This window comes from Cupressus sempervirens, chromosome 5 (assembly GCF_028749045.1).
Source record: "Cupressus sempervirens isolate cs-2001-9-10 chromosome 5, ASM2874904v1, whole genome shotgun sequence".
NCBI lineage: Eukaryota > Viridiplantae > Streptophyta > Pinopsida > Cupressales > Cupressaceae > Cupressus > Cupressus sempervirens.
Genome location: NC_143122.1, coordinates 873,562,856 through 873,590,591, shown reverse-complemented (window position 1 = coordinate 873,590,591; position 27,736 = coordinate 873,562,856). Strand labels below are relative to the sequence as shown.

Genomic DNA, 27,736 nt, shown 5'->3' with positions numbered 1-27,736 from the left:
TCAATTTCCAAGGTGGAGTTTGGAGTCTCCCTCTACCTAAGTTTCAACTTACTCAACTTTGAGCATATGTGTAGCCCTAGCATGATAACTTGTATTTTCACTTCATTCTTAATTTTATCATTAAAAAGTGATGAATTATTACATTTAATAGCTCCCATCCAATATTCAATCGCACATCTTGCATGAGAAGCATATGAATTCCTTTTTAAAGCATTATCAAAATGTAGTTTTTCCCATCCAAATTAAAATGGCTTCAAATTTGTTTCTTCTTTTTCCCTAAGAGTCTCAACACCCTAAACCCATCAACAAGGGAAGAAATAAATGTTTATTACCTAAGCAATAGTTTTTTATTTGAATCATTTATTTTTAATACCAATGCAAATGAAATATATTTTTAGAGAACAAAAAACTAATACATAATAGACATATATAATACCTAAAAAGCATGATATAAATTGTTCATTGGAAAGCTATATAAGTAATATGCAATTATATCTTACATAGAAAAATGATGAAATAGAAGGAACATAAATCTCTTTATGAATAGGATTTATTATGTTCTCCCTTTTTAATGAGAAAAGAAACAACCGTCTCTATTTATTTAGTGACACACTCTTCAAAATGAATAGAAGCTTGTTTAGCAAGTCTTAAGAAGAATTCATGAGCCAATCCCTCACTTCCCAAATGAGCTTCTATAATAGTCTCAACTCTTGTTCTATATTGATTTTCTATCAATGTTCCAAACATTTTCTCTTCAGCTCTTTTCAATTGTATCATAGGATGAAGTAAAGTTCCTAACATCCTCATGCTCCCTATTTAAAATGATCCTTCTCTCTTCACAATACTCTCCACTTCTTCTAAACTTGGACCAAACCAAGGCATATAGAACGATTCCACTTTCTCTTTTTCAATAGTACCCTGCCAATAAAAATCTCCACCATTATATTACAATTTGGAAGACCTAAATTTAAATTGAAACCCTAATTAGACGATTTTTAATTTGGGATCTCAACTCCTACAAGTCAAATAAATAGCCATAAAGATTCCTAAAAATAGCTAGAATTAATCCTAAACATGAATAATAGAAAGAGAGAGGAGATGCATGATATAAACCTCGCTTACAAGTTCCTCAAATGCATTTTCAAAAAGCCACAAAATATATCCTAATGTGCCTTGCTCCTCCTTTATTTGGCCACCTACATTATGACCCACCAGAGATATGAACATACATCCCCCATCAATTGTGAGAAATTAATCACAACTCTAAAAAATCAACCCTAAACCTAAAAATTTTCTCGACACTCACTATTGCCGAGTGCCAAATTTACTCAGCACCTTAATAAATCGAGTGGCAGGAGTGTACCGAGTGAGCTAGGTAGATGAAGAACAACTCAGCAACAATGGATGTTGAGTGAACTCGGTAGCCACTGTAGGGTAGAGCTTAGTAGTGTGATTACCAAGTGAACTTGGTAGCCACTGGAGAGAGGATCTTAGAAGAAGAAAGTGTTGAGTGAACTCGGCAATAACCATAAAGTTAAAAACTCAAATAAAGAGAAAATCGAGTGATAGACTTTCAATGTGAGTATTACCACCATTAAAACTAGAGAACCCAAGGCTTAAAAAATTCAACAATAAACTTCATAAATGCAATGAACAAGAAACAATGGATACACGTATGCCTAGTTTCTTGCTATTCAACTTTGATTGAAACTATTACAAAATCTGGGAGCATATGGCTTCTACCAGAAAATTGTAAAATAAGCCTAAGACTTCAAGCAACTTCAATACTTAGAAACTTCAAACTTGCAGCTCTAATGGCTACATACAATAATGCCTAGAGCAATCACTGCTTCAATAGGACGAATGAAACAATAAACTATGAACTTACATAATGATAGGTAGAAACATGTGCAATTGCAGGCACGACAATGATTCTTTCTATCTCTGCAATGACTGATCTGCTGATCACCTTTTTTCTCTTTCTTCTTTGCAACTTCTAAGCTCTTCGACTTCAACTTCTTCTATTGGTTGAATGGAATAGAACATTCCTTTTTGTCTTCTGTCAAAAATGTTTTCCCCCTCATTTGCAAATTTGAAAACTCACCTACCTATAATAAATGTTTATGACTATTGTGTAGGTCATCAAGGATGGTAGGTGGATGTTTGGCTCCAAGGACAAATGTTAACTGCATTTAATATTCCAACACTCCCCCTTTGTCCCAAGCCAAACAAACAAGGATCACTACTGATCCAAATCAACTACACCAAGACACTCTCTTAGGTGTACAAAAGTTCCAATCCCTAATGGCTTGGTAAAAATGTCTACTAGCTGCTGCTCAAACTTACAAAATTCTACTTTGATATCTCCATTCTCCACCAACTCTCTGATGAAGTGATATCTGATCTCTATATGTTTGCTTCTCCCATGGAAGACTAGATTCTTGGACAATGCAATTGATGAGATGTTGTCACAATGAATTATGGTTCTAGCCTCTTGCCTTTCATTCAAATCCATCAAGATTCTCCTTAAACCAAATAGCTTGACATGCTGGTGCATTTTCTGCTATATATTCAGCCTCTGCTATAGATTGAGCAACAATAGATTGCTTCTTGGATGCCCATGAAATTCCACCCGATCTCATATGAAACATGTATTTGAAAGTTCTCTTCCTATCATCTATACTTCCAACCCAATCACTATCAGTATAACCTATCAACTTAAATTCATTTGATGCAGTATACAAAATTTCAAATCCCTTGGTACCATTCACATACCTTAGGATCCTCTTTCCTGCTTGCCAATGGGAATCCTTTGGTGTTTCCATAAATCTAGAAATCAGACTTACTGCATGCATCAAGTCTAGCCGAGTTGTAGTCAAGTACATTAAACTTCCAACCATACTCTTTTATAGTGTTGGATCCACTCTCTTGCTAAAATCTTCCTTGCTCAACTTTAGACCTATTGTTGTTGGTGTTGGGGTTGCCTTACTATTCTACATTTTAAATCTCTCCAAGATCTGCCCTGCATATTTTTCTTGACAGATGAAGATGACATTATGCATTTGTTTTACTTCTATGCATAGAAAGTACTTCAAGAGACCTAGGTCTGTCATTTCAAATTCATTTTTCATGGCCTCTTTGAACTCACCAATTAGAGCCTTATCATTACTAGTAAAAATTAAATCATCTACATATAAGACAACAATCAACACATTTCTATTTGATGCCTTGATGTAGAGAGTAGGCTCACCATTGCTTTTCCTAAAGCCATTGCTCATCAAATATGAGTTAATCCTACTATACCATGCCCTTGGAACTTTCTTGAGCCCATAAAGAGCTCTCTTCAATCTATATACTTTGTTCTTTTCACCTGCTACTTCATAACCAGGTGGCTGCTCCACGTATACTGTTTCCTTCAATACACCATTTAGGAAGGCAGACTTCACATCCACTTGGTATACCTTCCATTTGTGCTAAGCTACAATTGCTATGATAGCACGCACGGTTTCCATTCTTGCAACCGAGGCATATGTCTCATCATAATCTTTGTGATACTACTGTTTGTAGCCCTTGACTACCAGCCTTGCCTTATGCCTATCTATCTAGCCTTTAGCATTGCATTTGGTCTTGTAGACCCATTTCACTCCAATCACTTGCTTCTTGGGAGGCAAAATAGTTAATTTTCATGTGTCATTCCTTTCTATAGTATCTATCTCCTCATCCATGGCCTTACACCATTTCTTCTCCTTAACAACTTCTTCAAAATATATTGGATCACTATGAGAAAATAATGCAAAGTCAACACTCTCATCATAATCTTCATACCTTTCATCTTGGTATATCTCCCTAAGACTCTTGGTCTTTCTTGGTAATAGGGAGGAGAGTGTGGGATCAGAATCTTCACTGCTACTTGGCACTAACACTCGATCATGCCTAGAGGAGCTTGGCAATGACTAAGGCTACTTGCTTTTCCTTCTATCTGCTCCTTCTTCTTGCTGTTCATTAGCATCCTCTTCACTCATAATTGGCACTTTACTTAAGGTGCTAGGTGACTCATCAATCGGTCCATACCATGATTGATTTTCAAGAAATTCCACATCTCTTGAGAGAATCATCTCGTTGTTCAATGGGTCATACAAGATGTATGCCTTTGATTCTAAGTTGTACCCTATGAAGATGCACTTCACACCTTTGTCATCCATTTTTTGCCTTTTCTCTTTAGGCACATGTGCATATGCAACACATCCAAACACCCTTAGGTGTTCAATTGTCCATCTTCCTCATGACCATGCTTCCATTGGAATTCTATCATGGACTGCCTTTGTAGGACACCTATTAATTAGGTAAACTATTGTTGCCACAACCTCTCCCAAAAATTTAGTTGGGAGACCTTTCTCTTTCATCATGCTCCTTGCCATTTCAACAATGGTCCTATTCTTTCTTTCAGCCACTCCATTCTCCTATGGTGTGTAGCTGATTGTGAGTTCTTTCTTTATGCCATGTTTCCTGCAAAAATTTACAAAAGAATTAGAGGTATACTCCCCTCCTCTATCTGATCTTAGGACTTTGATATAGTGTGCACATTCTCTTTCAGCCTGGGCTTTAAATTCTACAAATTTATCAAATGCTTTAGATTTATTCTTTAGGAAATACACCCATGTCCTACGACTGAAATCATCAATAAATGTCATGAAATAAGTACTCCCCCCAATGGAAGGAACTTGCATAGGACCGACTAGGTTAGTATGCACTAACTCTAATGGATATCCAGCCCTCCTAGAATTTTTAGAATTAAAGGGAAGCCTATGTTGCTTACCCAAAATACAAGCCTCACACTTGTCACATGTATTTCCTATATGTGGCAAACCTTCTACCATTCTTTTATTTGACAACAAATTTAAGCCAGCATAGCCAAGATTACCATACCTGAGGTGCCATATCCATGAGGGGTCTTCAATCACACTTCTTAGAGCTAATTTTGTGGGAGGTGCAGCACCAACTTGAGATAAGAAACATGTCTCAATCCTCAAGGGAAACATTTTGTTCTTTGTCATTTGAACTGCTACAAGTAAGTTCTTTCTCCCATCCTTTTCTTGAATAACACACATGTCATTCTCCATCAGCACTTTGTATCCATTTTGAATGAGCTGACCAATGCTCATCAAATTGTGCTTCATACCAGGGGAAAAATATACATTTTGTATTTCCTTCTCACCTTTCTTGGTGCAGACCATAATAGATCCTTTGCCCACAACTGCTAGGGTTCCACTATTACCCATTTTAATCTCAGATTTTAAAATCTTGTCAATGAATGAAAACAAATCTTAATTACCACTCATGTGGTTGCTACATCCACTATCAAGGTACCAAACCTTAGGGCTTCCTTCTTCACCAACATTACACATGATGAAGGCAGTGGCATTGTTTCCACTTCCCATGTTCACATCAGCCACATTTGCTTGTCCTAACTGATCATTTTGCTTCTTCCAACATTCACTTGCATAATGCCCATATTTATGATAGTAGTAGCATTCTACATTAATCCTATTTGAGTTTTAGTTTTTCTTACCTCCTCTCCCCCTTCCTCTTGGATTTTACTAAGCCTTGAATGCTTGCTCATGGGAAGAAGAAGATATAGATCTATTGATCCTATGCTCATGGGTTTGAAGAGTACTCATCAACTCATCCATTGTCAAAATAGTAAGGTCTTTTGCCTCTTCTATGGTCATGACCAAATTGTCATATTTATGAGGTAAACTCCTCAATATCTTCTCCACTATCCTCTGCTCTTGATAGTCTTCTCCATTTGAATTCAGTTGATTAATCACATTGGAGGTCCTTGAACTAAAATCTGCAACTGATTCATTTTCCTTCATTTGAAGGTTCTCAAACTCCCTCCTTATATTTTGTAGCTTTACTATACAAACTTTATCAGTCCCCTTGAAGTTTGTCTCAAGGATATCCCAAGCTTCCTTTTTATAATTTGCTGCTGCAATCTTTGAAAAAATAGTTTCTGTCATTAGTGCCTCAATAAGACTTAATGCCTTTGCATCCTTTCTCCTTGACTCTTTCAGCTGAGTCTTCTGTGCATTTGTGAGAGCAACATACTGAGTTGGGTATGTCACATCATTGAACCCATTAACTACAAACTCCCATAAATCATTTGCATCCATAATGGTTTTCATTTTCTTTTCCCATGTATCATAATTTTGTCCATTGAAAGGTGGTGGCTGCTGCCATGTTTTTCTTGCATCTCCTACCATGTCAAATATCCCAAGAAAATAAATGCCCTAACTCACTGTGGATGTGGGGCCTCAAAGCTCTGATACCATGTGAGAAGTTAATCACAACTCTAAAAACTCAACCCTAAACCTAAAAATTTGCTTGGCACTTACTATTGTCGAGTGCCAAATTTACTCGGCACCTTAATAAACTGAGTGGCAGGAGTGTACCAAGTGAGCTCAGTGGATGAAGAAGAACTTGGCAATAATGGATGTCGAGTGAACTCGGTAGCCACTATAGGGTAGAGCTTGGTAGTGTGATTACCAAGTGAACTTGGTAGCCACTGGAGAGAGGAGCTCAGAAGAAAAAAATGCCGAGTGAACTCAGCAATAACTATAAAGTTAAAAAATCAAATAAAGAGAAAACCGAGTGATAGACTTTCAATGTGACTATTACCACCATTAAAACTAGAGAACCCAAGGCTTAAAAAATTCAATAATAAACTTCACAAATGCAATGAATAAGAAATAATGGATTCATGTATGCTTGGTTGCTTGCTATTCAACTTTGATTGAAACTATTACAAAATCTGGGAGCATATGGCCTCTACCAAAAAACCCTAAAATAACCCTAAAACTTAAAGCAACTTCAATACTTAGAAACTTTAAACTTGCAGCTCTAATGGCTGTATACAATAACACCTGGAGCAATCATTGCTTCAACAGGACGAATGAAACAATAAACTATGAACTTACAGAATAATAGGTAGAAACATGTGCAACTGTAGGCACGACAATGATTCCTTTTGTCTCTATAATGACTGATCTGCTGATCACCTTTTTTTCTCTTTCTTCTCTGCAACTTCTGAGCTCTTCAACTTCAACTTCTTCTACTAGTTGAATTGAATAGAACATTCCTTTTTGTCTTCTACCAAAAATGTTTTCCCCCTCATTTGCAAATTTGAAAACTCACCTGCCTATAATAAATGTTTATGACTGTTGTATAGGTCGTCAAGGATGGTAGGTGGGCATTTGGATCCAGGGACAAATTTTAACTACATGTATTATTCCAACATCAATTATCTCTCTTGCTCGAGTATTAGAAATGCTGTGAAGTCTTTGTCAAACTGTTATAAATACACAGACACCATTTCCTCATCGCAATCACTTAAGATGTACACATGACGAGACCTTCTCTGTTGGAAACTCTCTAGAATCTTCACTTTACAATCTTGTTATATCATAATAAGAATCTCAACATCTATGGAGAAATTGTCATTTTTACTACTCACCTGCGAAATCTAGTGGAGACTAGAAGAAGAATGACAGAAATGCAAACTTTTATGTGGAAAGAGACATCTGAAATGTGATCTACACACTGTCGCTATGAATAGGATCTTGTGGGAGGTGACATTTGAAACAACAAATTGAAGTCATTTGATAGAAGGTCAATGAAATAAACCTCAAATTTTGGCAATTCATGTTCTGATCCAAGTGAGCATTGTAAAGCTCTAACAATGGTGTCTGCTACAACAAGTGCATTTCTCCTAGTTCCACACCCAAAATTTGCTATTCTAAGTGTGTCTCCCCTACTAAACTTTAATCCCATATTGTCATAGATGTTGTGCTCCAGAATCAGTTTTAAAGCTTAAATTATGTTTAATTGTACCAGAAAATTTTCCAAACACAGAGTTCATAGTATTTTAAGTAGAAGAAAATAATAAAAACGTGAGACTACAATAAGAGGTACTTATTCTAGAAAAGGAAGAATGGCATAGATTTACCCAGAAAGAATGGCCAAGAAATTTAAGGCTTGGAATTTTACTGTCACCCCTGCCTGTCATCTTAATAGTAATATTTACAAAAATTTCATAGCTCAAAATTTCTAAATTCAAACATTCTAAAAATTATATTCTTGCTTTTCTCAAAAGAGTGATCTGCAACTTTTTTTTCATATTTTTTTTTGCTTGTGAGTTTTTTTGAAATTTGGATGAGTATGGATGTTCTTGAGGGGCAGGGCTTGGCCTCGAACCCCTGCCCAGGCCTGCTCCTTGTTTTGACTACGACTGGGGTTACCTAGGGGAATGTCGATGTCATTCGTCCTGTTGGGGGGATATTGATTGAGTCAATGGCTTTGCCAGTGGACCAGGACATCCATATGAGCTTTTCTAGGGCTCAATTGGTGGGCCAGGAGATTCAAATGAGCCACAACAAGGCTCTAGGTTGGAAGGAAGTGGTCCTTGGTGAGAAAGAGCCTCTCATCCTGGTGGAAGCTCCCTAAGTGATTAGCAGTGATGAGGGAGTGGAAATTGTAGTTCTAGACAGCTTGGTCAATAGTCTGTTTGCCAATCTACAACTCTGCCTCATTGGCAGATTTGTTTCCTTCCATCCATCGATTGAGATGGTCAGGAAGTGGGTGAGTCAGAGATGGAAGTTAAAGGGAAGTGTTATGGTCTCAGCTATGTCTAGAGGCCTATTCTATTTTAAGTTTTAAGGCAGTAGAGGATATGACAATGGTGATGGTAGGCTTCTAGTCATATAGAAAGCATAGCTTGGTGGTGGCTAAATGGCACCCAGTGTTGGATCCGGTGAAAGAACTAAATAAGATGGCTCTAGTATGGGTTAGGTTACTAGGCCTTCCTATTGAGTTCTAGGATGAAAGGATCTTGAAATCTATTGGGGATTCGTTTGGACACTTCATGGTGGCAGATTTGGTCACTTTGTAGAGATCTCAACTTGTCTTTGTGAGGTTCAATGTTAATGTGGTAGTGGGTACTTCATTACCTGGGTCTATCATTCTGAGCTCAAAATGGGGTAAGAAGATTCAACCCATTTTTTATGAGAATGCGGGTGTGTTTTGTTAGAAATTCTCATCTTTTGGGCATTTTTTTGTCAATTATAAGAAGTCGGATAGAATGGCTAAGGAGAAAATTGAGGGTGGTGTTGAAATAATGGGTGTTGCACACATTGCATAATATTGTTATTTTATTATTTTATTTTTTATTATGTAATGTTGTACCTAGATGGACGTGCAACATGTAAAGATTCCCATGGAATATTCTTGATGATTTGTATTGTAACATTGTGAAAATATTTCATGTAATTATTTAATATTGGGGAAAAGAATTAAATGCCCAATATTAAATGTGGGGTCAGCGAGTTAGGTAGCACATGGTTTATGTAATACCACTTAGTGGTTTTGTGGGACTTGCTACTATATAAGCAGCCACAAGGGTAGTTGTTATAAAAAGAGAGAGAAAGAGTGACAAGGAGAAGACAAAAGGCAAGAGTTGAGCGGGACAAGGCTTGACAGGTTAGCCAAGGGAGCATTTGTGAAGGTTGAAAGCATGGCATGGGATGTGTGGATTCATGCTTGTTCACATAGTTTGCTCGGTTGTGGCTATGGTCATGAAGGCTTCCATGGTTGTATGGGAACGGTATTTTTTGTTGAATAATACATGATGATGGATGCTTTTGGAGGCTGGGTTTTTCCCTCAATGAGGGTTTCTCAGGGTATATCTTGTGTCACAATTTTGTGGGTATGTTGTCTCTTCTCTTGCATGTGGATTTTAATTCCATGTTTATTTTAGATCTATTATGGGTTATGTGGAAATGGTTATATTCTTTATTGCCAAGTTTCCTTACAAGTGGTATCAGAGCTATGGTTTTATTATTGTAATCCTAGATTGAATCCATGGGAATGCATGAGAGGATAAAAGAAAAGGGCAAGATATATGAATGATTTATTGCAGATCTGAGGGTTTTGGGTTTTCTGTTATGATGGGATTTTAAAAGATTTGGGCATTTGAAATTGTTGGAGAAAAAGAGTTTTTCGGATGTTTCATTTAAAAGAGGGTTTTGGGGGTAGCATGCAGAAATGACCTCCTGGGTAAAAATAGACCTCACCACTGGATCCGGGTCAACGTTTCCATAAATTTTGATATATAATATGCCCTAGTTTGGCCATGTTCAAAGGAAATGAAACAGTTTTTCAGTTTCAACCCATGATTGCTATCAAATTTAATCCCGTCGGAATTTTCGTCACTGAAAAAATAAAAAATGAAAAATCATACTGAAAATGGTAAAAAGACTGTCTTAGTAAAACGGCCATAACTTTCTCTCAGAATATCAGAGTTCAGAGTTCTTACAGGCATTGGAAAGCTATTTCAGAGCACTACAACATGGTGTAGGTTTGGTTTTGTGATTTTGAGATTTTGTTAGGTTTTAAGAGCCCTAAAGTCAGATGTTATTTATTTTGAGCACGGATTAGGGCATAACTTGGGCATACGGAGTCGGATTTTGGACTTCAAGTAGTCAACGAAAAGCTCTTGGAGAGCTCTACACATTGGTTCAGATTTGGTGCAGGTTTAGCAAGATTTATTTGGTAATATATTGATCTAAACAGTTTATAGGTATATTTTGACTATGGTAACATTGTGATTTTATGGCATTGGAGATTTAAGATTTGATGTCATTGTATACTCGGTTCATATTTCAGATTGGTCTCATGATGATATGGTTATCAGTGTTTGGTTTGGATATGCATGATGACTTGTTGGGTCTACAAAGTTGTGCAGTGTTGTAAGCGGTCTATACTTACAGGTTGCATTTATAGCTTGGTTATGGGTTGTCTTTGCCCATTGATCTTTCATTATTGATGCATATTCAGATTGGTGGCTTGGATTTGGGTTGTCTATGCCCTAAGTCACATGATTTTATCTTCATGTAGAAGGGATGAGATGTTGTTACCAGGTACAGTCATGGTGGAGGATTGTGGTTGACTATTTTATGCTGACAGATTGGACACTTTGAGAGCTAGATGCTCAGTTCATAGATGTGATCATGGTGTCATGGATTTTGGCATGACATGATTGGTTATACAGGTACATCCTTCATGTTCATTAGCTTGGATTTTTGATTCAGTTATGGTGGTATATCTTCTTGGTTGAGGATCATGGTTATTTAGTTTCTTTTGAGGAGCTCATGATGTGCACTTTGAGTTCTTTGATAGTTTGATGCCTTGGTTGATTCTCATGGTTAGAGGATGGGTTTTCATCATGATGTCATGGATAGCTTGGATACATGGTTTAGTGGGAGCTTGTGGCAGTGATGGGGTGACAGTGCAGGATTAGTTCCTGGTTTGGATTATATCTTCTTGGTTTGGAGAGGATAGATTTTATGATGCGATAGGTGACTTGGTACCACGGTTGAGTGGGAGTTTTGTTGGCATTGATATATTTATTGAGTGTTTGCAGATGTTGGAGGTTTGTCTTAGATCCTATTATTGCAGAAGCATCTTTGACATTTGCATGGTGCACTTGTTATCTTCATGGTGTGTGAAGATGGATAGATCTTAAGGACTCATGGAGTTCTTGGTTATCTTCATGGTATGTGGAGATGGTTCTTCCTAGTATGTGGAGATGGTTTTCTTCATGGTGTGTGGAGATGGTTGCATCTTGAGGACTCACAGGGTTCTTGGCAAAGGTGTGGTTTATGCTTTTATTTGGCATGTTATCCTTGGTGTGAGGATGGTTTCATTATTATGTCATGGTATACAGGTGGTCCTGTAACGGGAGTCCCTCCTCTTCCTAAGGTCTCAGGGGTGGTGGATAGGCCTCTTGAGGGAAGTAAGGAGGTGACTCTCTCTCTCCAGGGAGGAAACTTGAAGAAAATAATCCTCAAAAGGATAAGGATAAGGAACTAACTCCCCTCCTAGGAGAGTGCTAAGTGATAACCCTAATGTTGGGTTAGGGAGGGTAAGAACAGAGGGGCTAGAGGGGAGGCTTGGCTCAGTCCAAAGGTCAGAGTTATTTTGCACACAAGAAAGGGAGACAGGGGGTTTGGAGGAAGGAGAAATTGATTCTTTCCCCATTTTACAATGTATTGAGGAGCTTCTCAGTACCCCTTCGAGGAACCTGCTGATGGAGGAGGTCTTTAGAGGGGGCACTGACAAGGTTGTGGAGAAGGGAGAGGTGAATGATGGGGTTGAAAGAGAGGTTGCTAGTGTGCTTCGCTAGAATGAGGAGGAGCTGCCAATTAAGATGGCGGAGCTAGCCCAACTAGATGATAAAGAAGAGAGGTGGAAAACACAAAGAAGACAGACAATAATTTCAAGGAAACTGGAAGTGATCATAGAGTTGAAGTTGGATGTAGAGAAGTCAAGTAAACAAACTAAGAAAGCCAAGCAGATGGCTAGGGAGGTGGAAAGTGGTAGGCAGGCCACTTTGGAATCCTTTTAACAAAAGGTAGGAAATGATATTTCTTTCTTGGAATATGACGGGGTTGAATAGCCCTCATAAGTAGTTTTCCCTCAAATAGCAACTAGCAAACTAGAAAATTGATTTCCTACTTGTCTAGGAGGTTAAAATGTCTATGGTTAACTTGGTCAATATGGCAAGTTTTGTTTGGCTTGGGGAAAAAAATTTCTATAGTGAAGCAGAAGTTCCTTCAGGAGGGGTGGCAACCTTCTAGAATCTAGATGCTAGTAATGGTAGTCTTATCTATAGCTCAAAGTTCTATCTTATTACTAAGCATAGGATACATGATAGGAAATGAAATATTATTAATGTTTATGTCCCTAACACAAGAAATGGTAGATATAGCTTATGGGAGGAGCTATCAATTTTTATTTCTCAAAACAAGAATACCTTTTTTATGGGAGATTTTAACTCACCTCTGTAACCTTCAGAGAAAATTGAAGGAATGATTGATTTTATTGATAGCATGTAGGATCTAGCTGACTTTATAAATGATAATGATCTTTTGGATATGGAAATGTGTGGAGTGAAGTTTACATGTTCAAATAATAGAAAAGGGGTTGACTTGGTCCAAGTTAGACTAGATAGACTTTTGGTCTCGGTAGGGTGGGAAGGATTGTCTTCCTCCTCTCTTATGAGACTACCCAAGATTATTTTGGATCACACCCCAATCCTTTTTAATTGGAAAGAAGATTCCTTGGGGGGCCCAAGACCTTTTAGATATGAAATTATGTGGAAATCCCATCTTAACTTTAGCTCTAAAGTGGCTGAGTGGTGGGGGATAAGAATAGAAGGGATTGAGATGTATTGACTCTCTGTTAAACTTGACAATGTAAGGAGAAATGTGGTGCCCTGGAAAAAAAGGTTTTTGGGGGACATCTTTGAGACCAAGGTGGAGGTGGAAGGGAAGTTAGTGGAACTCCAAAAAGCTATGGGGGAAGGAACACCAATGGATAACATGATCCAAGAAGAGGAGAACTACAGGAAAGTTTGGAAGGAAACTTTGAGTAAAGAGGAGATTTACTAGAAACAGAGATCAAGGGAGTTATGGCTTAAAGAGGAGGATAGGAACACTGCATTTTTTCATAGATCAGCTTCAATCCACAGAAGGAGAAACACTATTGATAGCATTAGAGATGATGATAATGTGATTCTAAACAAACTTGAAGAGATAGGGAACTGGGTGATAGCTTACTTCAGGAATTCCTTTAAGGAAGAATAGAGAGACTTCAAAGAGGAGGATTGGCAGTGGCTAATTGAGTCTATGCCCTCAGTGATCTCAATAGAAGAGAATGAAGAGCTTGTGTAGATGGTGACTAGGGAGGAAGTCCACAAAGTGATGTTTTCCATGAAAGTTTGTAAATCCCCAGGTCCTGATGGTTTTCCATCGATGCTCTTTCAACACTTTTGGGAGATAATCAAGTTAGATCTCCTTCGAGCAGCCCGTGACTTCTTTAGGACTAGGAAGCTCCTCAAACAGCTCAATAAAACCTTCATTGCTCTAATTCCCAAGGTGAAAGACTGACAGGTTCTATTTGATTTTAGATCGATCAGCCTTTGTAACACCACCTAGAAGATTTTCTCTAAAATTTTGGTGAATAGGTTGAAGTCGTTGCTACATAAGTTTATTGGGAAAACCTAGAATGGGTTTGTCCCAAGATGACAAATCTTAGATGCTGCAATAACGATGCATGAAGTTTTGCACTCTACGGAGAAAAGTGGTAATCTTGGTATGGCCTTGAAACTAGACATCTCTAAAGCTTATGATAGGGTCAATTGGACTTTTATGTATAAAGTTATGGAGAGGATTGGTCTAACTCAGAAAGTTATTACAATGGTAAAATCAATGGTGGAAATTGTTAACTATTTTGTGATGGTTAATGGGTCATCATGGGGAAACTTTGGGAGGGAGAGAGGACTTAGGCAGGGTGACCCTATCTCTCCCTACCTGTTTATTATAGTGCTTGAAGTTCTGGGGAGAGCATTCATGAGGAAGTGGGAGGGGGGGATAATCAAAGTGATTAAACCTGCATCCACCTTACCTCTAGAAGTGATCCAATAATTTTTGGATGAGGCCTTCCTTAGTGGGGAATCCTTGGTGGGTGAAGCTAGAGCTTGGAAGTTGGTGCTAGAGTATATGCTATGAATGCGGACAGAAGATCAACTTTGACAAAAGTAAAGTGTTCTTCTTTAATACCCCTCCAGACCTTCAACAAAGGATTGTTAATATTCTTGGTTGTAATATGGCTAAGTTACTAGATATTTATTTGGGTCTTCCTTTTGACTATGAAAGAGGTTAGTGTCAACTTCTGGAATAGCATTCTGGAAAGGATGGGGAGGAAGTTGATTAGATGGAAAGGAAAAACTCTGAGTAGTGTAGGTAAACTACAACTTTTGATCTCCTCTCTCCAAGGATTACTAGTGTACTTCCTATCCATATTCAAAATTACTCAATGTATGGCCAATAAATTAGAAAAAATTCAACGTAACTTCCTTTGGTCGGGGGGAAGCAAGAAGATAAGATTAAACTTGGTTAGTTGGGATATAGTTTGTAAACCTAAGCATAGGATAGGATTAGAGAGGAAGATGACTGATTTGAACACTGTGCTTCTCACAAAGGTGGGGTGGAATCTGATGAAGGGAGACTCTAATTGGTGTAATATAATGAGAGCTAAGTACCTTGGTAATCTTAATTTCTCTCATTGTACCTAGAGAAATGATCTTCCTATGGGCTCTAATATCTGGGGTAACATCATGAGAAATAGAACCCTTTTGAGGGAGGGTGTAAGGTGGCTTGTGGGGAATGGTAACCAGATCAATTTCTAGAAGGATCCATGGCTTATAGATAAACCTTTGTTAAGAACAAAATTTGGATCCCTTCAATTTAAAATCCAAGACATGGGGGGTAGAATGGTTGTGGATTATATTGGCCTGAGAAGAAAATGGAAGAAGATGAGGTTGCAATGGAATGAGTTGATAGTAAGGACCCTAACTAATGAGCTGAATTCTTTGCTAGAAGAGTACAAGATCTTGGGAAGAGATAGGACTGATGAGTTCATTTGGAGGGTTACCTTGGCTAGGGAATTCTCAAATAAATTTTCCTATAGGCTAATGTTCCACAAATCTCTTGAGCCTAATGACTAAAGAAATGTTTGGTTTAACCATTTAATCTCAAAAATCAACATTTTCTAGTGGACCACTATCCATGGGAAAATTTTCACTATTGACAACATAAGGGGGTTCCAATTACCTAATAGATGTTATATGTGTAAGAGGGAGGAAGAGAGCATCAACCACCTATTCCTACACTATAGATTTGCTTCTAAGGTGTCAAGGGAAATCCTCCAAAAGTTTGAGGTGAATTGGGTGTTTAATGCAGAGGTGGTACATTTGGTGAATTGGTAGGGCCCCTTCACCCACCCCTTGCTTATCAACTTGTGGAAGATTATTCCCCCCAGGTGTGTTGGGGTATTCAGAAGGAGTGAAATAACAGGGTGTTCAGAAATGAGGAGAGAGAGGTGAAGGTCATGGTTGATATAGTCTCCAAATTGATAGTTGATAACATTAGGTGTAGCAATTGGAGAAAACTAGCATTCCCCCCTTCTACCCTAGAGATAATAATTGCAAAGTGTTGGTCATTGATGGATGGGATTATGGAGATTGACAACTCTAATCTTATGGCTAGAAAGAGAAATCGATGGAAACCCTTGCCAGCTAATTGGGTCAAACTTAATTTTGATGGTACTACCAGAAAGGAGGGATCGGCAAGGGGAGGGATTGTTAGGGACTTTAAGGGAAGGATTTTGCTGGCTTATGCTAGTCCATTAGGGAAAGTTTCAAATAATGTTGTAGAAGTGATGGCTCTGTATTCAGGTTTAAAGTTTGTATTGAGTGTGGGATGGCAGGATGTACAAGTTGAAGGTGATTCTAAAGTCATTATTCATATAGTTAAAGGAAATATGCGGGAAGGATGGGTTATCAAAAGTATTATTAATGATATCAAGTACCTATTAGCCACCCTCAATAGATTTGATTTGAATCACATTTTTTGGGAGAGAAATAGTTTGACTGATGACATGGCGACAGTTGGCTTAAAACTGGAAGGGCTAAGAGGTTGGAGGAATTTGAATGCTTTGCCAAATTTGGTGAGGGAGTTAATGAATAAGGAAATAAATAATGATGAATCCTAGCTGGTTACTTTATATAATCTTGTTGAGCTGGCAAGGTTGAAATGTACTTGATGCTTATGTGGTATTAAGAAAAGGCTTGAGTATGAGAAATAATTATAACTCATGACCTAAAAATTGGAAATTTGAAATGGGGTTTTTTTTAATTCATTTCTCTTTATGGATCATCATATGTCATGCAGAAAAAAGATTTATATTTTACAAATTTGTGTTATGTTGGGAATGATGGAAACGATTGGGGGAAAGATCATGGCAGCCAACTCGTGATCTTTCTCACCAATTTGGCAGGTTCCATTATTACTATTAAATGTAGTTATAATCTCCATTTATGGTTTTATCTTTCTAAGAGTGAAGTATTCTTTAGGGACTAGGTTTTGAATAGAGAGAAAGGAGAGGAAAAAATTATAGAGATGGGAGGTGACCTGTTGTGCATTGAATTAGCTATGATCGATGATAGTGTGAGGAACCCTTGGTCTGGTACATTCTGAGAGAGGGTGGTTTTGTCTCATTCATGGAGACCCTCAATGGTCATGACGAGAATTGTTCTATGTAGTTTGTTAACTCATGGGAAAATCACAAGGTGACCATTAATGGTATCTCATTTCATGTTTCAGAGGAGGTGATTGCTATGGAAATGGGCATGGAAATGAGGGGAAGAAAATGGCAGAAGGTGACACAAGTGACTAATGAAACCAATCTGCAATGTTTCTTCAAGGATGGTGAGGAATCGGTTTGGCACAAAGGGGGTTTCATGTTGCCTGACCCATGGAACGAAGTTTGTATGATTCTGATGAAATATCTTACCCTAGAAGGAAGGTACAGAGTTTTCTACTACTACCAGTTTCCTCTTCTTAACCATTTTAGACACTGTGATTTTCTTTCAATTCCCTTCTTCCTGCTGCATGATATTGAAGATTTTTTTGTTTATGTGAAAGATTAAATGAGAAGGGGGGTTAATTTTACTATTCTGCACCAGGGTCTAATTTTTAGGTTGTACCAATTTCACCTTGCCTTGGTCCCCCTAGGATTGTGGAAGTTGATATTCATGTTCACCTTAACCCTAGGCCCCAAATGGTCCCCCTTAGGATTACTGGTCCTAGAGCCCCCACTCCTCAACCTCCTCCCAGTGGGTCCCCAGTTAATCCCTCCCCCAAGGGGAAAAAAAGGAAAATGTAAGGAGAAAATGCAAATGGAGTTAGAGGATGAGGAGAGAAGGGGAAGGAGGAGGTCAGAAAGGTTGGCTAAGTCTCAAGCTAAGAGGAAGTTAAGGGAGGGAGCCTCACAGGAGGAGGAATTGGATTCTGAGGATTTAGGCTGCCACAAAAGAAGAATGAAGGAGAAAACTATTAACTTTGGTAAGGGAGGTATGAAGGGGGTTGAAGAAAAGATTTTTGATTGCTCTAGGTCAATCTCGAGTAATGGCAAGGAGAATAAGGAGGTGTCACATGTCTCGGTGATGGTTGTGCCTAAGTGTGTGGACCTAACTAAAGATCAATTTTGCAAAATGATGGACAAGATGCCTTCCCCCATTATGATCTCCTCCCCTATTAAGGCAAGTTCTAAAAAGGCCACTAACCCCCTTATTGTGCAGGATTCATAGGCTGGAAGGGATAGACATTTGAGTGTTTCAAATAAGGCTAGTAATTAGCTATGGGAGAGAATTCAAGTGTTGGAGGAAAGAATGGGACTGTTAACCAAGTTTACGGTTAAAGTCACTCATGCGATGGCTACCACTCTGTGCCTATTGAGGGAAGCTAATGGGGACCTACCTAGGGAGGATTCCAAGCTGCTTTATGACTTCCTAGTGGAAGACTGGGTGAATGTCCTCCTGGGGAAGAAGGATGTCAAGAAATCTTAAGGGCTTCCCACCTTCTTTTTTTTGCACACTGTTAATCCACTAGTTTATAGACTTTTTTGGTTTTAAGGTTGTCATACCTTTGTTTTTGTTAAGTGACTTCTATTGGTTAATAGGCATTTTGTTTAAAGACTGTAGATATCTTTATAATTTTAGTATAAACTTATGTTGCTTGTTAACATGCATTTTGTTTTAAGCCTATAGTTACTATTTTTTTAGCATATTCTTCTATTTTTGTTTTAAAAGCATCAGGGGTTAGTTTTGTTCTGATGGTTTTTTGTTGGTAGTCATCCAACTTGTTTGTAATGGGCCAACCCCCTTGTTTTGGCTACTTTTATTTCAAAAAAATTCTTAAAATTAATATAAAATTATAGAAAATAATAAGTCTCACAAATTTTTAACTTGTCATATATGACTCAAAAGTAGAAAAATAACCAATACGACCATCAAATTTTAGGCCTACCAAGAATAGCAAGATTATCTTGCAAACTTGGTGTTTTGCATCAAACAGGTGCACACAAAAAAAAGTAAAAACAAATTGTTGGCATAATTATAACTATATCTATGCCAAACCCCTCCATTAAGATCACTTTCTAAATTTATGAACTTTATTACTGAATATAAACTGCTTAAAAATTACTATTTATGTTTAACATTTTACTTAATGTGTGATCAATGATCTTATGAACAAGCTTAGTTAAGAAACGGGTAATATAAATGCCTCAATTATGAGATGTTTCTATTTACGAGCACTTGCACCTTTGAAGGGTGCAAGGATTACATCGATAGTATTAGACATAAGATAGATTTACAATACTTTTGAGATGGAGTGGCCACATACATGAGATAGATGATAAGAAAGTTTTTTAGTATGATTGTGGTTGTATTTTTATTTCTTATTGATATTAAAAATTATTAAAATATTTTATATATTATAAAAGTTAAAATATGTATATATTTGAAAAAAAGGATATATATACTTTAGCTAAATCAATTTTTAATCATTTGAGTTATAAAATTATTTATTTATTGATATATTTATATAGAAGCAAATATTCTTTTTCAACCTTATAGATAAGTATTTTTTATTTGATTTCTTATAAGTAACAAGTAAACATACTTGGTAGAGTCCTATAACGTGTATTAGGACATAGTGAATTATAAAGATAAGAATTCAAATAGATATACATATACAAGTCTAAGATAGTTTAGATTAAAATATATATAAGTTAACAAGAAATAGAAATAAATATATGCATCCTTGATCCCAAATCAATTGTTCATGAAGAATGGTGCATCAAACTTATGAACACAAAGCAAACAACTCCTACAAGTGGAACAAAGCCTCTGCTTCAATATAGTTAGTAAGCTTCGCAAGTCTAGAATTCCATTGTATAATGAATAAAGTATAAAGTCAAAACTCTTCATAGAACTCAAGCCTCCAATAAAGCTATGAAGAATAAACCAAGCAGCAAAATTGAAATAACTACTATGACAAATGGTTTTCATGCATATTTCTAGATGACATTAATTCAGGTGCATTATTGTTGAATTTACATTTTACAAGTAGAAAGCCTCGCATTATTTTAAAAGACATAAATAGGATGAAAATGTGTATCATAATTGCTAAACGTGTGACAAAAACATTTTAATAAGAACACAAACAACTAACCTTCCCCTGGCATATTTCCTCTCGGTCATCTCCTCTATTTGACACAATGTGTTAATCAATATAATTATGACCGCATACTACATTAACATTACCTAAAAATAGTTTCCGACCAGTCAATATAGTTAGGCAGACAAAGTCATACAATTGTATTTTATTCAATATTTTGCGTGTTACACTTTCTATAAATCCCCAAGGGACTTCTTCGGTAACTTTTAGAGTAATACTGGGCAGGAAACGAGCTCTTTCATTTCCAAGAATCGCTTTGATTCCTTCACCCTTCCCGAATTGCAGAACTATTGTCATTGTAAACTTCAAATATCAATCAAGTAGCAGCAGAAGGCTGAATTTAGATCAGTGTAAACAAATCATAGTGAAGAATATCTAAATGCTTCCAACAATATGACCAGTGATATGCTTAGGATACACAACAACAATTTTGAAGATATGAAAGAAAAGTTAGTCGTAGCAGAGATATTGATTTCCAAATGGGACATAGGCAAAAGAAGCCAAATGCTCTTTCAGAGCACCCCAAAAGAAGTGAGCATGTACATGGACACAGTCGAAAAACTCCAATGCCTCGTGGAATATTTGTCTGCTGGCGGCACCAACACTTCCCAACTCATCCACTTGCAGCAACTCATGAAAATATTGATGGGCTATCTACAGATGGAGTTTCACAAAATTATGTTATCTAACAGCAAGCCCATTAATCTGGACCAAGAATCATCAGCCCAACCATCCCACTCTTCATCTGTAGAGGATAGTGTCAGTCACTCCAGTTGCTCTGACGGTGACGACGACGGCAGCAACTTCTGTTACTTCAGTTGGTCGTTAGCAAACAGAGTTTTCTAATCTGACATGGTTCCACCAGACACTGTGGAGGATCTGCATAAATGAATGAAGTTTCCTCATAACCAGCATGACCATGTGTTGGGACAAAAAATTTAAGCCATTTGAAGGATTCGTACTCAACTTTCATTGGATTTCTTGGTTCACTGTAGGCTAGGCTACCCTACAGGTCATGAGTCTCTCAAGTCTAAATGCATTTGTATTCTTTTACACGAGCCTAAGAATATTGGAGCACGAATCGCAGGTCCTCCCAATGAGTCTGATCTTAGTTAGTCCCAAATTCATTGCATTGAAAGAGGACTACTAACCTGTGTACAACTATGCTTACTTCCCTCTCTCCTCTGTCGATGCCTCTCTCAGTAAACTAGTTATCTTTCAACTTAAAAAAAATTTGAAATTTGTAATTTGTTTATAGAAGCGTAAGTTTCCAGACTATGATTACTTTCATGGCTGAAAAGAGTTGTGCAAGCAAAAGTCGGAGGAACAAGAAAATCACATATCACAAAAAAATATTTCTTCTTATCGTTGTGCTATGCGGCATCCTACTTCAAAAATAGGGCTTAATTCTTTGAAACATATTCCTCCATCTATACTACATAAACCCAGGTCTCTCATTTGAAATAGAAATAATAAAACTTGAAATGAAGGTTGTAATGATCCAAGATGCAGTAGTTACTGACTGTTGTTTTGAGCCTCAATTACAACTAAGAATTTTGTTTTTCGTAATTTCTTTTTGGCTTTACATGCTGTGTTTGACAAATTTCTTCCCAAGTAAGACAAATTTAGAATTTCACTTGTTAACTGTCGTAAACACGGCCAACAAAACGTATTCATCAATGATTATATTGAGAATGGATCTCTTTCTATTTCTATATGTATATATATCTATTTGACTCATAATTTCTCTATCTACCTCCTTTTTCCTACCTTTATATTTTTCTTACATATAGATAGACACTCATTTCTTCTTCAGACCTCTCTCTAACTTTCCTATATCTTAATCTTTAGCCTTTCTCTATCTATATTATATTTTATCTATTCTTTTTGATCTATCTATATATCTATCTATCACCTCATAATCTTTATCATTCCATCTCTCCCTTCATTAATATCCCCCACTTTGATATCTTGAAAAATAATTCAAAATTGGCTCTATTTTATCATCTCTACATCTTTATCTCCATGTTATCGTCTATCTCCATCTTCCCTTTTTTTACATATCCATTTGTCTCTATCTTTATCAATCCTTTTACTTCTCTTTATTAATTTTTTTCTATCTTTCCCTCTCTCTCATTATCTGACTCCTACCTTCTCTACCGCAATACCTTAAATCTTCTTTGAAAGCTATAATAAGATATAATCCTTTAACTACCATTTCTCTCAAAGACCTATGACCTCAACCCTATACACTAAACTTACTCTCTCTCTCTCTCTCTCTCTCTCTCTTCCCCCCCTCCCCCCCCCCCCCCCTAAATCCCTAAGCCCTCAACCTTGAACCCTATATAGTCTGATATCTTGCTCTCTTTCAACCCAAAACCTCATTGTTCTGTCTCATTCTCTAACTCTACCATTCTAGTCTCTAAACACTACATGCCATAAACCCCCCCCCCCCTCTCTCTCTCTCTCTCTCTCTCTCTCTCTCTCACACACACACACACACACACACTTTACAACAACCTAGAATATTTCTCTTTTTTTTTGTTGATCACTGAGAGGCTGAAACCAAGGTTTGTTATTATTATTTCTTGTAATTAATTATTATGGTTATTAGATAAGCTTGAGTTGATTCAAACCCAAGACCTCTCAAATAAGAGACTCACAATTTACCACAATTCACAATCATTTTAATAGTATAATATGTTTAATTAATGTATTTTTTCCCTACCTCCATCATTTTAGCAAGACAATAATCAAGTTAATAAATATATATTTTATATTTTGAATTATACTTATATATTTCATTATTCTAGTCAAGGATTTTTAAAGCTACGTATGACAAGTGTTACCTTTTATTGTGTATTATAATTATATCAATAAATTTTTAAAATTATTAGTTAAAAATTTGTTCCTAAAGATTTCAAAGTGAGAAAAGTAAGATCTTTTGAAAAGAATCCTAATTACATGTAAACACAAGACTTTTATTTATAATTTTTCCACATTTAACTAAGATAAGTAATCATAAAATAAGAAGATTTTTATTTATAATTTCTCCACATTTAACTACTAAATACTTATAAAATAACGATTTAGAAAATAATTCTATATTTAATTTTCTGTATGATTTTCACTCTCACTTAGTGATAGCTACTACTCACTAATGTAGTAATGACTTTTTTAAAAGAACCATATTTAAATTTTGCTTACTTTTCTTTAAAAAAATACGACTATTCGAATGTCCACTATAATATTTGAACCATGAAAATGTGCAATCATTTCAGTTGTAAAAAAAAGGTCATTCAAGAATCAGAGTTGTGTGACATCCTATAACCTAATTCATAAATTGAATCCATTGAGTAATATTAATATATTCTGATGGAGCATTTGTGATGCCCCAAGTGTGGAGCAAATATGACTCTCTCCGGTTTGTGCGAGTGTATGGAAGCCAAACGGTGCATTTAGACAGAAGTTTCTGATCCATCAAACCTGCCATCATTGTTACTTGTTTGTTTGGAAGCGGACATCTTGCCAAATTCTCAATTCCAGTGAAAGTTCTCAATTCCAGTGACTGTGATATTTTGGGGGCAACTTGAACTTGAAACACGAGTGGTGCCTAGGTATTCGTTCCTCCTACTTTGCATACTAGTATGGAACCGCCTCGTCGAACATACTCATTGTTCATTTCTATGTTGGATTTCCTCTGCTGTGTGGTTAATTCGCTTTTCCGACATCACAAATCTTTCAGCCGGCGTAAGACTGCCGGAAATCCGGACAATCCGGTCATTGACTCTCAAGGAGTGAAGCCTATCGGCTTAATAATATTTTTATGAAGCAATTGCTGACTTATACTTATGCCGACGCTGCAAACACATTGGACATGTTTTTCCTTCACGTTTTCTTCAACATTGTTAGTCTTAATTAGTATAACATCGATAATGAGAGGCACCCAGAAATATCACTATCTTCGGATACTTTTGGAAAAATAAATCATTTTTCTATAAAATCGAATCTTGTTTTCAACGCTTTGAGTCCTGAGACTAGATGGCAATAAGATTACAGGAGGTATACCATGCGGATATATCAACGCTTTGAGTTGTTCTCAACGCATTAGCCAATTCAATAATGTTTTCAGTCACATTAAGATTCTAACAAATATATTATATTATATACGAATGAGTGGAGAACAACCTCCGGTCAAGAAAATCACTGTCAGGAAAGCCATGAATTCTAAACAATATAACATAAGGGCACCACTTTCTTGGCTACAGTAGAATACAATTTCTACCCATGTGTTTTCAAGGGACGAAATATTTCATTCTAATAGCGTCATAAAACAGTTGATGGATGGCGAAATTAGACATTTCATGTTATCCTCGATCTTCACTTTAGCGGATAACTAGAAAAATAAAATCCGATCATACAAGGTGAGTTGTTTTATATACTACTTTCTCCTCTCATTCACATTTCCCATCTGAGTATTTGTCTGGAAAAGCTCTGGTTTGATTGGTATGGGGTATATAAACGCTTTGAGTTGCTCTTATAATCCTATATGGAAGGGAGCCCACCCCACGTACAATAGCGTGAAAGATTTAATAATTAGAGTACACGATGTTATAATGTTTGTTTTCAATATCATCATCCATTAGGAATGTCAATTCAGTAAGGCACTCGTCATAATCTATTATAACTAACATGTAATATTATTAACCAATATAACAATGATATTTTGATATTATTTATTAAATTTCTGTAATTGTTTTAAATAGTGTTCTATAATGATTTTCTACAGATCTTGTGATATTACTATCAGTATTCAACTCAATCTCTTTGACACGTTTTTCACGAATAGCACAGAACCCATCTCTCATTATAATGAATAGAAGTCCAGTGCTTCGTTTCTATGAGTATCACTTATATTCAATGAGTGTGAAGTGTTCCATTCATTTTCATGAAAAATGGACTCTATAAACTACTACTCATAAAACATGGGTCAATAAATTTGCTTAAAAAACTACATAATTGAATACTGATAACAATATCACAATTTAACTTGCTGCAAAAATAACTTTTACATAAGCTATAGATCTTTTAAATAATTTTTTTCCTTCTTTTAAATTGTATAACATTTTCATACATCTTATTTCAAACGATCCTTCTATTTAGAATACTCTCCATTTCTTATAAACTTAGACCAAACCAACCATATAGAATAGAACTGATTAAATTTCTATATTTTTAATAATACACTGCCAATAAAATTCTCTAATCCTGATTTTTTTTTTAAATGTAATCCTAAACCCATACGCTCTTGAAGTGGGATTTCACCTCCTATAAAACAGATACTCTCTCCTACTAAATTTCAATTTCGGATTCAAAGCTTGAACCATGATTAACTGTAACAGCGAGTTCCCATTATTTCAGGTAGAAGACGTGAGAGTACAGTAGAAGGTACTTATTCTAGAAAATGAAGAGTCTAAATAGTAACAGGCACAGATTTACCCAAAAAGAATGGCCAAGAACAGTAAAACTATCTTTCAAACTTGGTGTTTTGTATCCAACAGGTGCATACAGAAAGAAGTAAAAGAAAATGAATGGGTATTTTGTACCTGCAATGAAGAATTGTTGACATAACTATAATCTCCATCTCCGCCCTTCATGCCCATCAGCTCCATTAAGATGGCTTCCTTGACTTATGAGCCTTAGTTCTAAACAAGCTCAGTCAGGGAAGGGCTAATGCGTATGCCTCATCAATTATGAGACGTCTCTATTTATAAACATTTCTATTAGGCAATTGCTGTCATATGCCGACGCTGCAGAGACTACTGTTCCTCTTTCACATTTTTCATTGAAGTACAATAAAAAATAATAATTGCTATCCCACGATTTGGTATCTTTTTAATAAGACAAGAGCTCCTATCTTATTTAAGTTTACATATTTGATTGTCAATGAAATATAAGTTTATATAGTTCTTTATATATATATATATATATATTCTTTTATATTTTTGAGGCAGGGTTCTTGTTGACACTTAATCTTTTATTTTAAAGTTTCATACAGGAAAAAATTTCAATTAGACAATTTCAAATTTTTTTAAATAAAACAGAAGCTTCTAATTTTTAGATATATATTTTTCATATTATAAAATCTTTTTTTAAGTTAGTCAGTTATATATTCTTTTATGTTTTTGAGGCAGGGTCTTGTGGAGGCTCACTCTTCTATTTTTAAGGAAGAGGAAGTTCCATGAAGGAAAAAATTTCAATTTAAAAATTTGGAATATTTTTTATTAAAACATAAGCTCATATTTTAAGGTATACACATTTCATATTTGATTATCAATTAATTTTGAACATGAAATTCTTTCATAAAAGTACAATCAACTAGTGAAGTTGAATAGTTCTAAAGGAACCCACCAAGGATCGTACTGACATCATCAGCAATGCTGTCACAATTGTGAAAGAAAATATCGCGTACAACTTATTATTCAAATACATGATAGTATCATTATATCTCTTCCCAGTGATGTAAACTTAGTTCTTATTTTAGAGGCTACTACCAATTTTTAAGATACTTACGAGTAGTAAGAAATTTGATAAGTATAAGAATTTATGATATATTTTTAATAATATCTTAACATTTTAAAATAGTATTTATTGTATTTATTATTTACTATCACAATTTAGACTTGACTAGAATCTGTATACTCTATTATTATCATTAGCTCTCACATTTTCTATGTATATCTATTAGCATACTTTCAAGTAATAAAATCTTGTTTCAGTTAACCTATTCTAAAGTCTTTATTTTAATGCAAGCCAAAATTAAGATGAATTAATGAGGTTCCATACATGTTGTTTTAATCTAGTGAAATGGGCTCAATGCTTCTCAAACATTCTTAAGCATTTGGTAAATTTCAATGATTAGATACATGAGAATAAGATTTTGAATTTGAAATACATAGAATAATAACTACTCTATTTAGGACCCTGAAGCACCTCTAGCACTCTAAAGTTCAATGAAGAGGCCCTTGTCATCCTACAAAATAATCTTAGTAGGGAAACTAACATTGTTGTCACCTAATAATCAAAGGAAATGGAAATAGTTTTCCACCTTGGATATTCCTAATAGTGAGGGTCCCCTTGTTAAAGTGTTGGAGGAAATGATGTGCCACCACACTCTCCCTATACATGCCTATTGGGATGAGGTGATTTGGGATAGGAGGACTAGTGGTCCATTCTTGGTTGGCTTTGCTTACTAGCTTATTTTTTAGAATACTCAAACCTCAATTTGCTGGAGCAAGGTCTAGAATAGATAGTAACTACCAAAAACCTTTTTTTTTTGTGGACAATCATGCATGGTACGATCCTTACTACTAACAACCTCTAAAAGAGAGGTATTCAGATAACTAACTGATGCTATCTCTACAAGGAGGATGAGGAAAGTATTGTTCACCTCTTTTTGGAGTGCCCCTATTCTTTAAAACTTTGGTCCTACATCTGGAATAAATTCCTCGATGGCTTGGGTCACCAATAGAGGTTCA

At 36.2% G+C, this 27,736-nt stretch overlaps 1 protein-coding gene across 3 annotated transcripts in view; it reads right to left on the bottom strand.

Moving 5' to 3' along the window:
* LOC149558710 (anthranilate O-methyltransferase 3-like) overlaps window positions 1-25,943 on the bottom strand; it is a 47,467-nt gene extending 21,524 nt beyond the window's left edge. For 2 of the 3 annotated variants that reach the window (XR_016352472.1, XR_016352473.1), the window contains exon 1: window positions 25,805-25,943. Coding sequence is in view for 1 of the 3 variants with exons in the window: in XM_089786159.1 (XP_089642285.1) it covers window positions 817-918; window positions 25,805-25,870 (168 nt within the window). In the remaining 2 variants the exon portion in view is untranslated. Of the gene's footprint in view, window positions 1-568; window positions 919-25,804 lie in introns of those variants that run through there. The other variant, XM_089786159.1, reaches the window with a different exon arrangement.
* Window positions 25,944-27,736: the final 1,793 nt, after the last annotated feature.